This window comes from Myotis yumanensis, unplaced genomic scaffold (genome assembly GCF_028538775.1).
Source record: "Myotis yumanensis isolate MYYU_CA2020_CCGP unplaced genomic scaffold, mMyoYum1.0.hap1 SCAF_23, whole genome shotgun sequence".
Taxonomy (NCBI): domain Eukaryota; kingdom Metazoa; phylum Chordata; class Mammalia; order Chiroptera; family Vespertilionidae; genus Myotis; species Myotis yumanensis.
This window is the reverse complement of record NW_027223774.1, coordinates 13,426,687-13,443,617: the sequence shown is the minus strand read 5'-3', so window position 1 is coordinate 13,443,617 and position 16,931 is coordinate 13,426,687. Positions and strand designations below refer to the sequence as shown.

At 50.5% G+C, this 16,931-nt stretch overlaps 1 protein-coding gene across 2 annotated transcripts in view; it reads left to right on the top strand.

The window, feature by feature from the left end:
* RELB (RELB proto-oncogene, NF-kB subunit) overlaps positions 1–16,637 on the top strand; it is a 34,600-nt gene extending 17,963 nt beyond the window's left edge. For both annotated transcript variants that reach the window (XM_070402045.1, XM_070402044.1), the window contains 8 exons: positions 68–225; positions 2,162–2,253; positions 2,371–2,502; positions 5,289–5,393; positions 10,378–10,593; positions 13,512–13,580; positions 13,696–13,773; positions 15,861–16,637. In XM_070402045.1, coding sequence (XP_070258146.1) covers positions 68–225; positions 2,162–2,253; positions 2,371–2,502; positions 5,289–5,393; positions 10,378–10,593; positions 13,512–13,580; positions 13,696–13,773; positions 15,861–16,252 — 1,242 coding nt within the window. In that variant the 3' untranslated portion in view covers positions 16,253–16,637. The remainder of the gene's footprint in view (positions 1–67; positions 226–2,161; positions 2,254–2,370; positions 2,503–5,288; positions 5,394–10,377; positions 10,594–13,511; positions 13,581–13,695; positions 13,774–15,860) is intronic.
* Positions 16,638–16,931: the final 294 nt, after the last annotated feature.

The window sequence follows — 16,931 nt, the reverse complement described above, 5'->3', positions numbered from 1 at the left end:
CCAGGGAGTTTGGATAGATGCGGGTACCGACGATGGGACCCCCCAAAGTGCGCCTGTCTTCCTGCAGCTCCGGGACTGCGGAGGGCTGCGGGAGGTGGAGGTGACCGCGTGCCTGGTGTGGAAGGACTGGCCTCACCGCGTGCACCCCCACAGCCTCGTGGGGAAAGACTGCACCGACGGCGTCTGCAGGGTGCGGCTCCGGCCTCACGTCAGCCCCCGGCACAGGTACCCAACCCCGGCCCCAGGCCCTTCGCTCTTGGTCGTGGAGAGTCTGAGGGGCTAAGAATCACCCAGGGAGACCTCAGGGCAAGGCCCAGCGTAGCCAGACTCTCCCAACGGCATTTCCCAGACGAGCAGTGGGCGAGCGGCCTGAGGCAGTAGAGGGATCCCCTCAGGCCTGGAGCCCTGCACCCCACACACATTCACACCGGAAACTGAGGCTCTGAGAGGTTGCAGGGCTACAGAGAGCCAATGGCAGAGCTGGGATCTGACCCAAGACCAGACTTACCTGCAAGGCCCGTTCTTTCACTTTATAATTTATATGTTTTTAATAAATAAAAAATGAAAAGGTTCAGAAAGAGTGTGCAGTGAAAAATGAATTTCCTTCCTTCTTTGGTCTTCCAGATACTAGTGTCCCTTCCTGGAGGCAGTTAAAAATATGCTCTGCATAGATATATCTTTTCTCTCCTTATAAATAATAGCAGACACTCGAACCTCATTTTTTTTTAAATATATTTTTTATTGATTTTTTACAGAGAGGAAGGGGAAGGATAGAGAGTTAGAAACATCGATGAGAGAGAAACATCGATCAGCTGCCTCTTGTGCATCCCCTACTAGGGATGTGCCCGCAACCAAGGTACATGCCCTTGACCGGAATCGAACCTGGGACCCTTCAGTCCACAGGCCGACGCTCTGTCCACTGAGCCAAACCGGTTCTGGCTCGAACCTCATTTTTGTGTTCCAGTACATCTTGGAGATCGTGCCTTTCAGAACAGTTAGAGCTGCCCTATCCTTCTTACTGGCTACATAATATTCCAATGTGTGGATGCACACAGTGACTTGGTATCAATGTATATTATTGATATCAGAGAGGAAGGGAGAGGGAGAAAGATAGAAACATCAGTGATGAGAGAGAATCATTGATCGGCTGCCTCCTGCATGCCCCCCAGCTGGGGATAGAGCCCACAACCCAAGCATGTGCCCTGACCGGGAATCAAACTGTGACCTCTTGGTTCATAGGCTGACGCTCAACCAACGAGCCACACCGGCCTAGCAAGTCCTCTATTAATGGGCACCTACTCTGGTTTCAGTCCCTTGTGCTTCTATGATAAGCTGAGTCGCAGTGAATTGCTTTACGTATAGATCATTTCTTCTCTGGGATAAAGTCCTAGAAATGAAATTGCCGGCTCCAAGTGGGTACCTGTATACTCTTAGTGATCTATACATTTTTTTTTAAAGGAATTTTATTTATTTATTTTCAAATATATTTTATTGATTTTTACAGAGAAGAAGGGAGAGGGATAGAGAGTTAGAAACATCGATGAGAGAGATCGACCAGCTGCCTCCTGTACGCCCTCCAGTGGGGATGTGCCTGCAACCAAGGTACATGCCCTTGACCGGAATTGAACCTGGGACCCTTGAGTCCGCAGGCCGACGCTCTATCCACTGAGCCAAACCGGTTCGGCAGTGATCTATACATTTAGTAGGAGCAGGGATTTTTGTCTCTCTTGTTCCCTGCTATATCCTCCGGCACATAACACATGCCTGGCACACAGTAGGTGCTCAGAAAATATTCGTGGAATGAATGAATACGGCCAGATCGTCCTCCAGTGTGTAATTGCTGGAGCACTTTCCAGCCCCACAGCGATGGGTGAGAGTGGCTGACTCTCCACCACCTCACCCGCAGGGGGTTGCTAGCACATGCTTTGATCTTTGCTGTCTGGATGCGTTTGTGAAAATTGGCATTGCGTTGGTGTTTCATTTGAGTTTTCTTATCAATGAGGTTGGCCAGTGTTGACACCCTGGAGGGTTTGAACCCCGGACCCCTTCAAAGCTGGGACCCCTGGGCCCAGGGCAGGTAGCATCTGCTGGAGTCCTCCTGGGGGTTAGAGCTACCCCTGCCCCCTGGTGATGACCTCCCTTCCACCTGCCCCCCACGCAGCTTTAACAACCTGGGCATCCAGTGTGTGAGGAAGAAGGAGATCGAGGCTGCCATAGAGCGGAAAATCCAGCTGGGCATCGACCCGTATAATGGTGAGCCCAGACCCCAACCCCTCTGCCCGCTCCCACCCCCTTGCCTTCTCTGGGCCCCACCATCGCCCCCAGTCCTCCCCTCTCCCCACCCTCAGCTTTCCCACGTCTCTCTCGCAGCTGGGTCCCTGAAGAACCATCAGGAGGTGGACATGAACGTCGTGAGGATCTGCTTCCAGGCCTCTTACAGGGACCAGCAGGGACAGATGCGCCAGATGGATCCCGTGCTGTCTGAGCCTGTCTATGACAAGAGTGAGTCCAGGGTGCTGTGTCCATAGGACTGTCTTTGGCTGCAGGTACCAAAAAGCCCCACATACAAAGGCACGAACCAACAGGGAGTCCTTTCTTTCTTTCTTTCTTTCTTTCTTTCTTTCTTTCTTTTTTCTTTCTTTCTTTCTTTCTTTCTTTCTTTCTTCCTTTCTTTCTTTCTTCCTTTCTTTCTCTCTCCTTCCTTTCTTTTTTTTTTATATATATATTTTATTGATTTTTTACAGAGAGGAAGGGAGAGAGATAGAGAGTTAGAAACATCGATGAGAGAGAAACATCGATCAGCCGCCTCCTGCACATCTCCTACTGGAGATGTGCCCGCAACCCAGGTACATGCCCTTGACCGGAATCGAACCTGGAACCTTTCAGTCCGCAGGCCGACGCTCTATCCACTGAGCCAAACCGGTTTCGGCCCTTCCTTCCTTCCTTCCTTCCTTCCTTCCTTCCTTCCTTTCTTTCTTTCTTTCTTTCTTCCTTTTTTTCATTAATCTTCACCGAGGACATTTTTTTTAGAGAGTGGAAGGGAGGGGGAGAGACAGAGAGAGACACATCGATTGGTTGCCTCCCGCACATGCCCCACACAGTGCCGGGGATAGAGCCTGCAACAGAGGTACGTGCCCTTGACCGGAATCCAACCCAAGACCCTTCAGTCCTCAGGCTGACACGCTAACCACTGAGCGAAACTGGCTAGGGTGGGCGTTCTTTATGTGTATATGTCTCGGTTTTGAAGCCTGGTCCTGTGGATTCACCTGCTCAGCATATCGGGGAACTGGTTCAGCAGCTCTGTGATTCTCTTTGCTTTCCCCTCGTGGTCATGAGCTGGCTGCTGCAGCTCCAGGCATCTTGTCTGTATTCGAGGTGTGATGGGCAGTGTCACCCTGTATGGCGAGCGAGCTGTCCACTGACAGTGCCAGGGGTCAGCATTTCCTATGTGGCCTATGGAACCGGGACCTTCGAGTATTGTAGAGCATATGGCCTGTACACCTGTACTAGGCTACCCTAGGGAAGAGGCAGCATGAGTAATACTGTTTCTGTCTTTGATAGAGAAAATAATATATTCCCCAGAAACCCCCTTATTAGACTTCTCTTATTTTTTCCTTTTTTTAAAAAAGTATGTTTTTATTGATATTTAGAGGGAGAAGTGAGAGGGATAGAGAGATAGAAACATCGATGAAAGAGAAACATCCTCATAGGCTGCCTCCTGCACCCCCCCTACCTGGGGATCCAGCCTGCAAACTGGGCTTGTGCCCTGAGCAGGAATCGAACCAGTGACCTCTTGGTTCATGAGTCAATGCTCAACCACTGAGTCACATCAGCCGGGTTTCCCCCTCCCCTTTTTTATTTTTATTTATTTATTTGTTTATTTATTTATTTATTAAATATATTTTACTGACTTTTTCACAGAGAGGAAGGGAGAGGGATAGAGAGTTAGAAACATCGATGAGAGAGAAACACCGATCAGCTGCCTCCTGAACACCCCCCACTGGGGATGTGCCCGCAACCAAGGTACATGCCCTTGACTGGAATCGAACCCGGGACCCTTCAGTCCGAAGGCCAATGCTCTATCCACCGAGCCAAACCGGTCAGGCCACCTCCCCTTTTTTTAAATTGACTTTATTGAGATGACATTGGTTAATAAAAGTTACATAGGTTTCAGCTATACAATTCTATAATACAACATCTGTATGTTGTATTATGTGTGCACCACCCAAGTTAGACTTCTGCTTATGTCGCACTGGCCAGACCTGGTCCCATGGTTGCAAGGGAGTCTGGGAAAGAAAGTATTTAGGTTTTCATCCTCTATACAGGGGTACAGGCATGGAAGAGGGGGTTGGGAACAGCTGCTAGGTTTTAGCCAGCTTACAGTGACTGCCATAAGCATTAAAATGGAGGAGGCTATTACTTCAATCAGGGTTTTTATGGATGCAAGTGATAGAATCCCAACTCGAATGGGCCAAAGGAGAGAAAAAATGAATTTGTTCCATTAACTAAAAAAAAATCTAGACTCGAGGTAGCACAGTGCTTTAGGTCTTCCTCAGAGATGTCATTAGGGTCTGTGTCCTCTCTAGCTATGCTTCCTCCATGTTAGAGTCATTCTTGGCAATGCCGTCCCACCTGGGGGCAAGATAATTCTGTGCAGCCCTAGGCTTATATCCTACCAGGTTGGCACCTCTCCCGGTCTCCCAATAGTTTTGCTCAAGGTCTCAGGGCTGTCTCTCATTGGCCTGAGATTGACTATGTCTCCTCTCTGACCAATCAGCTGTGGCCAGGAGGAGGTGATGTTCTGATTGGCCAGGTCTGGGGCACATGCTCACTGCTGAGCTAGGGAGTGGACTCAGCCTTACCCGACCCCCATCACTGAGATGTGGGGTGGTCCCTCCAAAGAAAATGGGGGGCAGTTAGCAGAAGAAGGGCCAGGACTGGTAGAGGTCAAACAACAGGTGCCCACTACCGGTTTCAGGACGTTAACCCTCATTTAAGAATTGGCTCTGACGCCTGACCCTGCCAACTCCCCCTGAATTCTGAGGGTCTCTCCTTAAGCCAGACACTCACCGGGCCTCAGCATGAGGACTTGCGATTGTCCATTAACCCCCACTTGTCTGAGCGGCTTCTTTCTCCACCATGGGTTCCAGGAGAGGGACAGGTGCCCTGGCTTCTCTACTTCCCACCTCTCCCCGGCCCAGGGTGGGCACCCACAGGGTACCTGGTAAGGATGTGATGACTGAATTCCTGTCTTTTCTCATGTACCTCTTCCTCATGCTCCTTCCCAGAGTCCACAAACACGTCGGAGCTGCGGATCTGCCGGATCAACAAGGAGAGCGGGCCGTGCACAGGTGGCGAGGAGCTCTACCTGTTGTGTGACAAGGTGCAGAAAGGTGAGGGGCCTGGGGCAGCCGGTCCCGGGGTTCTGGCGGCTTGTGGGGTAGCCCAGGAGGAGCTGGAGCACCAGATGTGGGGCGGAAGGATCCAGAACTCTTGGTTTTGGAGTCAGACACAGCTGATTGTTTCATTCAATTACTGACTCACTCATTCACGTACAGAGGAGGACTATGCGGGTCTCGCCACCACGAGCTCACGTCTGGGAGGCTGCTACAAAAATCATCGAGTTGCACAAATAAATGCTTTATGATGGTTGTGCTAAGGGCTACAGCGGAAGAAAACGGAGGACAACAGAGGGGGGGGAGGAGCATCTCTCCATGTCACTCATGTCTGTTCAAATGTCCCTTCTTCAGATAGGGTTTCTCCCCAAACCCTCCACTCTGTTCCTGTCTGTCGCTGTGTCTCTCTGTGTCCCTCTGCCTGTTTCCCTTTTTCTCCTTTTCTCTCTCTGATTCTCGTCTCATCTCTTGCTGTATCTGTCCCTCTGTCTTTGTTTCTCTCACATACACATCCTGTCCCTTCTCTGTCGGTGGAGACCCCTGACTCACACACTCCTAAAAAAAAAAAAAAAAAAAAGCCTGGCTGGTTTAGCTCAGTGGATAGAGCGTTGGCCTGCATGCTGAAGGGTCCTGGGTTCGATTCCGGTCAAGGGCACATGCCTGGGTTGCAGGCTCCATCCTCAGTAGGGGGCGTGCTTGAGGCAGCCCATCAGTGATTCTTATCATTGATATTTCTCTCTCTCTCTCCCTCTCCCTTCCTCTCTGAAAGAAATAAAAATATATTAAATAAAATAAAATTTAAAAACCTCCACCCGGGACTGCCTGTCTGTGAGACAGCAGGAGGGAGCCTTCCCTTTTACTGTATATATAGGGTGTCCCCCCCAAATGTATGCACACACTTTGAATAATTATAAAGGCAGTGCTTTTTTTTTTTTTTTTAATTGATTTTTTACAGAGAGGAAGGGAGAGGGATAGAGAGTTAGAAACATTGATGAGAGAGAAACATCGATCAGCTGCCTCCTGCACATTCCCTACTGGGGATGTGCCTGCAACCAAGGTACATGCCCTTGACCGGAATCAAACCTGGGACCCTTGAGTCCACAGGCCAACGCTCTATCCACTGAGCCAAACCGGTTAGGGCGGCAGTGCTTATTGAAATACATTTCACTTTCAAAACTGAGCAGCTTTCACCAGTTAACATGTAAATACATTTTGGAGGGACACCTTGCATCTCTTCTGCATCCTTTGCATTTCTGTCATGTTACTCTATTATACATAACATCGCCGCCAACAGTAACAAAGCAGAGCTGAGACTAACCTTGCTCTGTTGTAACTGCTTTGCACGCATCACTCATTAGATCATCTAGTCGCCTGATATTCTATGAGGTAGAGCCTATTATTATAATTTCCACTTGCTGATGAGGAAACTGAGCCACCAAAAGGTGAAGTAACTGGCTGAAGGTCACACAGCTGGGCAGGTAGCGACAGGATTTGAATCCAGGCACACTGCTGTTCATCATTTCCTCTGGGAGGAAAAATAATAGAGTTGAAAACAATTCAGGGAGATGTGAAAAGGTAGTATTTGGAGAAAAAAGATACTGAGAAAGGGATGGAGAAAAATGGCTGGGGGAGGGGGCACAATTTTACTAGAGGGGCCATGAAGGGTCTGTGTGGCCGCATGGGGAAGAGTGTTCCAGCACAAGGAACAGCAACTGCCAAGGCCCTGAGGCAGAAGAAGGTGTGATTGTTGGAAGAACAGGGAGGCCGATGGGGTAAGAGGCAGCGAGAGGGGAGGAGAGTGGGAGAGCCTGCCACAGCCACAAGGACCCCCCATCCCTTCTCAGGTTGTGGGATTATATAGTTAATGCGTGTCTTCCCCACTGAGTCAAGCGGGCAGGACCTGGCACTGTCTTAGTGAGCAACTGTGTCCCCAGAACCACCCAGTCCAGGGCCAAGCACACATGAGGTTACCAGGAAAAAACTTGTTTTACTTTTTTTTTTTAGCTGCAAGGTTCTTTGGATAGATCCCCAGAAGTGGGAGAGTCTTACGAAGTTTTGAATGAATGAGCTGATGGTTATTGGGTGGCTCCTCTGTGGTGGGCCCTGTGCTGGGCAGTGCTGGACACAGCGATGGCAGAGACAGGCCAGGCCCGGTCCTCACAGGGCTCTCGGTTCAGCGGGGAGGAGGGAAAGAAATGCAAATGACCAATGTGCGTGATGCTGAGAGGGAAGAAGACAAAGTGCTGAGGCTGAACAATAAGACCAGACATGGTCTAGGCATCTGGGAAGGCTTCCCCGAGGAGGTGACATTTGAGCTGAGATCTGAGGAAGGCCAAGGGGATTGTTAGCGGCCTGGCAGCTGGGACGAGGGCAGGGAAACATTCCAGGTATGGGTGAATCATTAGAGGCAGGTATGGGTTCCATCATTTATTCACTGGCCGATCTCAGGGAGGTGCCTCCCCCACCTGAGCCTCCATGTCCTCATCCCTAAAATGAGTCACTGGTAGGATGATGGGGGATCCCAACTGCCCAACCGGTGCACTGTAAAGAGTTAGCATTTACTGAGGATTTTCTTTGTACCAGGCCTGGAGTTAGTACTTTGCACAATGCTGATAGGACCACTCATACTTAATAGGGACTGAGCACTTATTATATCCTAAACCAGCGGTTTTCAACCTGTGGGTCGCGACCCCTTTGGGGGTCGAACGACCCTTTCACAGGGGTCGCATAAGACCATCGGAAAACACATATATAATTACATATTGTTTTTGTGATGAATCACTATGCTTTAATTATGTTCACTTTGTAACAATGAAAATACATCCTGCATATCAGATATTTACATTACGATTCATAACAGTAGCAAAATTGCAGTTATGAAGTAGCAACGAAAATAATTTTATGGTTGGGGGTCACCACAACATGAAGAACTGTATTAAAGGGTCGCGGCATTAGGAAGGTTGAGAACCACTGTCCTAAACCTTCATCTAAGCCCCTTACATTGAGTGGTTTGTTTAATCGTCTTAGAACCCTATGAGGTAGGTGCTATGATTTTTCCTCTGTTAGGGAGGAAACTAATCCTAGAGATATCAGACAGCTTCCCCCGGCCACAGCAGACAGCGCTGGTGGGGAAGAGCTCCACCTGCCTGGAGTCCCACCTTGGCGCTACCACGTGCTGGCTGCGTGTCCTGGGACAAGTGACTTTACCTCTCTGGGCCGTTGCTTCCTCCTCTATGCAATGGGCTCCCTTCTTCATAGGGTTTCTGTGAGTTAGAGGCCATGTGTGTGCCTGACACATAGAAAGCCTCAGAAGGTGGTGTTAGTGTGATGAGAGAGGCAATGCAATGAGACAAGAAAAAGAATAGCAGGCCGAGTAGCATACTGAATCCTGACCTCTCCCTCCTGGCTGTGTGACCTGGGGCAAGCTTCTCAACCTCTCCAAGCCTCAGTTTCTCCATCGTCAAAGCAGGTGTGTCTTCCTGGCTGAGTAACTCACTTGGTTAGAGCATCATCCCGATATGCCACGGTGGTGGGTTCGATCCCCAGTCCGAGCAACATACAAACATCAATCAGTGAATGCAGAAATCAGCGGAACAACAAATTGATGTCTCTCTCTCTCCCTTTATTTCTCTCTAAAAGTCAATAAACAAAAATTAAAATTAATATTTTTTAAGTGGCGGTGGTGTAGAAAATAATGAACATAGCAGATCTGAGACCATTATCCTTTGAAAGGCCTGCTTACAAGGTTGGCCCGTGGCTGGCTTCTGGGAACTTGTATTTGGAGAGTGTCCTCCCCATCCCCTGAGTGGGAAGAGTGGCTCACTGTGCCCGCCCTGTTTGTATGAGCAGCGTGGTTTGTGTGGCACACCTGCTTTCCTTCGGGGAGTCTGGGTTTTGGTATGTGCCAGGCACAGGGTGCTTAGGTGACCACCCCCAATAAAAACCCTGGGCTCTGAGTCTCTAAGGAGCTTCCCTGACGGACAGCATTTCATGTGTGTGCTCACGTCTTGCTCCTGGGGGATTGCCATGTCCGCTGTGACTCCACCGGGAGAGGACTCTTGGAAGCTTGAGCCCGGTTTCCTCTGGACTCACTCCAGGCACCGTTTCCCTTTCCCGAGGGCGCCTGGTATCGTTTGCTGTGATACATCATAGCCGTGAATACGGACTATATGCCGAGTCCTGTGAGTCCCCTTCGTGAATCGCTGAATCTGACGGTGGTCTTGGGGACCCCGGACCCAGTGGGAATATAATTCTAGCTGCCTTTGGGGTTGTTAAAAGGATTAAATGAGATAATAATAATAAAGAGGTAATATGCAAATTAACCCTCACACCCTCACAAGATGGCTGCCTATGACCAGGCTGGCAGGGGGGTTAGTGAGGGACGACCAAACAACTGAACAGAAGGCTGCGTGGGGTGACCAGGCCGGCATGGGGGGCAGTAAGGGGTGACCAGGCTGGTGGTGGGGGGCAGTTAGGAGTGACCAGGCTGGCAGGGAGGGGGCAGTTGGGGGCAACCTGGCCAGCAGGGGGTGCAGTTAGGGGCGATCAGGCCGGCATGCAGAGGCAGTGAGGGGTGATTAGGCTGGTGAGTGGGGGCAGTTAGGGGCGACCAGGCAGGCAGGCAGGTGAGTGATTAGGAGCCAGTGGTCCAGGATTGTGAGAGGGATGTCCGACTGCCGGTTTAGGCCCGATCCTGGGATTGGCAGTTGGACATCCCCCAAGGGGTCCCAGATTGGAGAGGGTGCAGGCTAGGCTGAGGGGACCCCCCCCCCCTGCACAAATTTCGTGCACTGGGCCTCTAGTATATAATAATTGGTAGTGACTGTCAGTGTGTCACACTGTAGGTGCTCAACAGAAGGTTAGTTACCACAATAATCAGTTTTGTTCTTAGGAATATTAATATTGATTTGGGGGAGACGGAGTGAGTTGAGGGCCCAGTGGGCCAGGGTCCTTGCTCAGCTGATGTCCTTACTCCCCACAGAGGATATATCGGTGGTGTTCAGCAGTGCCTCCTGGGAAGGCCGCGCTGACTTCTCCCAGGCCGACGTGCATCGCCAGATTGCCATCGTGTTCAAGACACCGCCCTACGAGGACCTGGAGATCGTCGAACCTGTGACAGTCAATGTCTTCCTGCAGCGGCTCACCGACGGGGTCTGCAGCGAGCCTCTGCCCTTCACATACCTGCCTCGGGACCACGGTAACCACAGCAATGCAGGGCGACCCCCCACCCCCCACCCTCAGAGACCAGGCCTTTGGCCTTGCTTGGGACAACTCAGACGGAAAGGGGAAGAGGCAGAAGGAGAATGCAGGCTCAGAGCTGGACGGACTGTATGACCTTGGCCTCTCAGTGTTTCATTCTTCTTCTGTGCAAAATGGAAATAATAATAGCACCACCTCATGGCATTTGGGGGAGGATTTTTAAAAATATATTTTTATTGATTTCAGAGAGGAAGGGAGAGGAAGAGAAAGATAGAAACATCAGTGATGAGAGAGAATCATTGATTAGCTGCCTCCTGCACGCCCCACACTGGGGATCAAGCCCGCAACCCGGGCATGTGCCCTTGACCGTACTCGAACCTGGGGCCCTTCAGTTCACAGGCGGATGCTCTATCCACTGAGCCAAACAGGCTAGGGTTTGGGGGAAGATTTAATCATTTTTTTTTAAAGTAAATCTGTATTGTTCTGATTACATTTGTTCCTCTTTTTTTTCCCATAACTCCCCTTCTCCCAGTTCCCGCCCCACCCTCCGCCGTCACTCCCCACCCACTGTCCTCATCCATAGGTGTACGATTTTTGTCCATTCTCTTCCCGCATCTCCCATTCCCCTCCGCACTCCCCCCCCCAAGAATAGTCAGTCCATTCCCCTTCTATGTCCCTGATTCATTGTAATCACCAGTTCATTCTGTACATCAGATTATTTATTCACTTGATTCTTAGATTCACTTGTTGATAGATGCATGTTTGTTGTTCACAATTTGTATCTTTACCTTTTTCTTTTTCCTCTTCTTAAAGGAAACCTTTCAGCATTTCGTATAATTCTGGTTTAGTGGTGATGAAGTCCTTTAGCTTTTCCTTATCTGTGAAGCTCTTTATCTGACCTTCAATTCTGAATGATAGCTTTGCTGGATAAAGTAATCTTGGTTGTAGGTTCTTGGTATTCAGTACTTTGAATATTTCTTGCCATTCCCTTCTGGCCTGCAAAGTGTCTGTTGAGAAATCAGCTGACAGTCGTATGGGTATTCCCTTGTAGGTAATTGAGTCTCTTTCTCTTGCTGCTTTTAAGATTCTCTCTTTGTCTTTTGCTCTTGGCATTTTAATTATGATGTGTCTTGGTGTGGTCCTCTTTGGATTCCTTTTGTTTGGGGTTCTCTTCGCTTCTTGGACCTGTAAGTCCATTTCTTTCACCAGGTGGGGGAAGTTTTCTGCCATTATTTCTTCAAATAGGTTTTCAATATCTTGCTGCCTCTCATCTTCTGGCACCCCTATTATTCTGATATTAGTGCGCTTGAAGCTGTCCCAGAGGCTCCTTACACTATCTTCACACTTTCGGATTCTTTTTTCATTTTGCTTTTCCAGTTGGGTGTTTTTTGTCAAATCTTTGGTTTGATCCTTGTGCTCCTCTGGTCTGCTATTTGGTATAATATTCTTTATTTCAGTCCGTGTATGCTTACTTTCTAATTTCTTTATCGTAGCATCGAGGGTCTCATTAGTTTTCGTGAGGCTCTGCACAAGTTTATAGCAAGCCCTCAAAATTGCGATTCTTAGCTCCATATCCTCCATTTCTGTCATGTTTTTTTGTCTCCGCATCTTTTATGCTTTCTTGGTGCACCCCCTTGTGGTCTTTGTGCGCAGTCTTGTTCTAGCCAAGCCTTAATTGTTGTAGTTAACACTAGAGGGATTTGACCACCAGGCCGACTGGCTGTAGGAATCAGCTGTATGGAAAACTGGAAAACGTCTGCCTTCTGGGGAGGCGCTAATCCAGCCTTTGCCTGAGGCGATCGGCAAATGGCTGTGCGCAGGGTTTGGGTGGGGCGGGATCAACAGGGCGGGCGGAGGGAGCAGTTATGGCCGCTCTCAGTCCCGTTCCCAGAGGCTCTGCTTCTCAGAACCCCGGCAGCCGCTTTGTATTTTCCACACTGCGCCGCCTCTGAGCCTCGGTTTGCTGTTCTCTTTCCTTCTAGTTGTAGAGTCTCTCTTCAGCCAGCCTTCCTGTGGTTCTGGGTGATGTCCGTTCCATCTTTTAGTTGTATTTTTGAAATGGTTGTTTGCGGCAGCGGTCTCCGGTGTTTACCTACGCCGCCATCTTGGTCTCCTCTCAAGATTTAATCATTGCTCTCCTCATCACGCTACTCATGCCTGGCCCTGTGCTGAGGACATAGTGGTGACCAAATAGCCTCATAATTCTCAGACCTATGGAGGGCAGAGCCATTCACATACAGTGGGCAGGACTGGGAAGGAATTGCTCAGGGGACTCATTGCCCAGAGAGGGTACCTGACCCAGACTTAGGGGTCAAGGAGGGCTTCCTGGAGGAGGGGACAGCTGAGCTTAAGATGGGAGGATGAATAAGTAGTTCTCCAGGGAAGGGGTGGGAGTTGAGGAAGAGTGTTGCTTTTTTCTTAATCCTCACCCAAGGATAGTTTTCCCTTTTTTTTAGAGAGAGAGTGGAAGGGAGGGAGGGAGAAAGGGGAGAGAGAAGCATCGATATGAGAGAGACACATCAATTGGTTGCTGTTCACTAGGCGCCAGGGATCAGGCAGGGGATAGAACTTCCAACCTAGGTACGTGCCCTTGACCGGGAATCAAACCCGCGACCCTTGGGTGCTTGGGCTGACCCTCTAACCACTGAGCAACACTGGCCAGGGTGAGGAAGAGTGTTTTAAGCAGCTAGAACAGCACGTGCAAAGGCCCTGAGGCAGGATAGTGCCTGGGGTGTTCCAGGAACAACACAGACCAGTTTGGTTAGGAGTGGATTTGCGTTTTATTCTGATTAAGATGTGGACATCTATTTGCATGGGTTGCTCAAGCTCAACAACTTTCTAAACGGTCCCTAAAATTAATTCTTAATTGTTGTTATTGATGGATTACTCTGTACGTCCCTGATATCTCCTGAACAGACAGCTACGGCGTGGACAAGAAGCGGAAACGGGGGATGCCCGACGTCCTGGGAGAGCTGAACAGTTCTGGTGGGTCCCCTCTGCCCTCCCCACCCCATCTCCAGGTCCCCCCTGTCCTGCCCTGCCCCAGGCTGGGGAGGAGGTGCTGCTGGGTCCAGGGGTCCTCACCTCTGCCTTCCCGCAGACCCCCATGGCATCGAGAGCAAGCGACGGAGGAAAAAGCCAGCCTTCCTGGACCACTTCCTGCCCAGCCATGGCTCAGGTGGGTCCCAGCTCTGTGCCAGCCCCTCCCCTCTGGGGTGGGCTGAGGGTGAGCTGCAGCCCTGCTTTTCGGGCTTCATCTGGTCCCCCCAGAGCTCCCACAAGGCGAGTGACACCCCACTTAGCCAGCAACATAAAGTGGGAAGAATAGCCATTCTGGACGCAGCCCGGAGGCTCTGGTCTCCACCGGACCATCTACTTGCTGTGTGACCTTGGCCAAGTTGCTGCACCTCTCAGAGCCTCAGCGGCGTGCCTGCCAAGTCTCACCACGTACCTCTCTCACTGGCCTTTTAACATTTCATGTCTTTATTTTACAGACACTGTATGACAGGCGCATAAGTGCTTTGTGTGTCTTTTCTCACTTGATCTGCACCATCGCCCCGCAAGGTGGCTGCTATCATTCTCCCCAGCCCCTGCTTTCCTGGTGAAAAACACTGAAGCTCAGAGAGGAGAAGCTCTTGTCCAAGGTCACACAGTTAGTCCCGGTGGAGCAGGGAGTTGCATCTGAGCATCAGTATAGATTCGTGATGATGGGTGTGAAACAGGGAGCAGGGAGTAGGAGGTGGACAACTGGGGTTGGCTGTCAGAGCCAGCCAACCTCAAGGTCAGAGCCTGTCTAGCCCGACCACCCTCTGGCCTCCTCTCCCCCTGCCTTCATCTCAACTCACATGCCCGTCTCCAGTCCTATCTGGCTGCCATCAGAGACCTCCCACCTGCTGACCACCAGCTCTTAGAACACTGTTCCTGACACCCCGCTGCCCCAGGGCACCAGCTCCCAGCCAGCCACCAACCACTCAGTCAGCCCCGCCTGGACATCGCAGCCAGACCCACCCTGGGTATTGCCAATACCATTTGTTGTCCCTCCCACCCCACTGCAACGGGTAACTAATGCCCAGCCTCTCCACCCCCATTCGTTATGACCATGTTTAATTGTCTTCACAGCAAAACCCAACACAACAGAGGTTTCAATAGGACAGAATTTATTTGTCCTTTTGCATAAACACAGTCCAGAGGTAGGTGGTCCAGGGATGCTTTGGTGGCTGCATGATCACCAGAGTCCCAAGCTCCTGCCTTTTTCAACTCAGTTTCCATGTCATGGTCCAGATGTCTGCTGCAGCTCCAGCCACCATGCCCACATTCCAGGCAGCAGAACTCAGGCAGGGCCCATATCGAGCTGCAAGGGACGCTGGGAAATAAAATCCCAGCAGCCCTGTGTTTCTGAGATCAGCATAATCAGACTTTGCTGGTGAAGTGTGTCTTGTCTCAAGAACAGAGTTTCTCCTAGAACGACACTTGTCATTTTACCTCCCAGTTTGGGGACTGGCGACTTCTCCCCTGGTGTAGATATTTCACTTTTTTGGATTGTCTTTTTTTTTTTTTTTTTCGCTAAAAGTATTACAAAGGGTATTACATAAGTGTCCTTTTTTCCCCCCCACCCTTGACAAGCCCCTGCCCTCCCTTACCCCCCAGTGTCTTATGTCCATTAGTTATGGTTATATGGATGCATACAAGTCCTTCGGTTGATCTCTTACTCCCCTCCCTCCTGTCCCCCAACCCTCCCTGGCCTTACCACTGAAGTCCGACAATCGGTTTGAGGCAGCTCTGCCACTGTATTTATTATTGTTCAAAAGTTTGTAATGGTCTTAATTATCCATGAAAGAGTGAGATCATGTGGTATTTTTCCTTCATTGACTGGCTTGTTTCACTTAGCATAATGCTCTCCAGTTCCATCCATGCTGTTGCAAATGGTAAGAGTTCCTTCTTTTTAACAGCAGCATAGTATTCCATCGTGTAGATGTACCACAGTTTTCTAATCCATTCATCTACTGATGGGCACTTAGGCTGTTTTTTTGGATTGTCTTTATATTTGGGGGGGGGGGGGGGGCGCTTTTGAGCCCATTCTCCTTCCTCATTCTTAGGGAAAACTCCCCAGCATCACAGAATTGTTTCAACCCTGGTTCTCCTTGGGATTAAAGGAGGCCACACTGATCACACATTTAGCCTGGGACTGGCCATTGGAGTTAGAACCTGGCCAGAAGTTGACTCTAAAGCCACCATGCTTCCTTCTCTCTCTTCTCATCCCTGCAGGCCCGTTCCTCCCACCGTCCGCCCTGCTGCCCGATTCAGACTTCTTCCCCAGCCCCGTGTCCGTGTCCCTCCCTGGCCTGGAGCCCCCTGGTGGGCCGGACCTCCTGGACGATGGCTTTCCCTATGAAACCACGAACCCTGCACTCTTCACCATGCTGGACATGCTGCCCCCGGCTCCGCCACTTGCCAGCGCTGTCTCAGGCAATGGGGTTGCAGGGGCCACGGTCGGGGAGCCGTCGGGCCCTGAGCCAATGACACTGGACTCATACCAGGCTCCAGTCCCCGGGGATGGGGGCACTGCCAGCCTTGTGGGCAGCAACATGTTCCCCAACCAGTACCGGGAGGCGGGCTTTGGGGGTGGCCTCCTGTCCCCCGGGCCTGAGGCCACGTAACCACCTCAGTGCCAGAGGAGAGGCGCTGGGTGGGGAGGGAGGTGGAAGGGGCCGTGGGAACCCAGCCAGGATGGGCAGTACCCCCCTGAGCCCCCCTTGGTCAGGTCTCCCCACCTCATCCTTCTGAATCGGACCGGACGTTTTCTGCATCCGTGAGAAGCTCTGCAGCACGGGGTTTCCCCTGAGCCCATTTCACAAATGAGAAAACTGAGTCCAGAGAGGAATGGGACTTTGTTCCCATGCACTTAGTCCCCACAGTTGGGGACACCTTCTCCTGGATGATTCTGACGAGTGTACATACGGAGGACGGTATTCCAGCCCCCCTTCCCCAGGAAGGTAGGGGATAGGCTGTTGTCTTTCCAATAAAGATGAGTTTTGAGCCTTAGGGGTCTTGTCTCTTTTTTTTTTTTTTGTTATTACTAGTTCCTCCTCAACCTATTCTTATAATCTTTATCTGCTCATTCGGTTTTTATTCTTTTTTGTTTTATGTATTTACTTTTTATTTATTGTTGACACCGTTACAGATGTCCTCAATTTTCCCGCCTCCACCTCCCCCCCCATTTCCCCCCAACACCCTCCCGCTCCCGCCTTCACCACACGGTTGGGACCTCACGGACCACCGGTTGGCGACCGCTGCTACAAAGGGTCCCTTAAACCAGCGGTCGCCAACCTTGCGGAC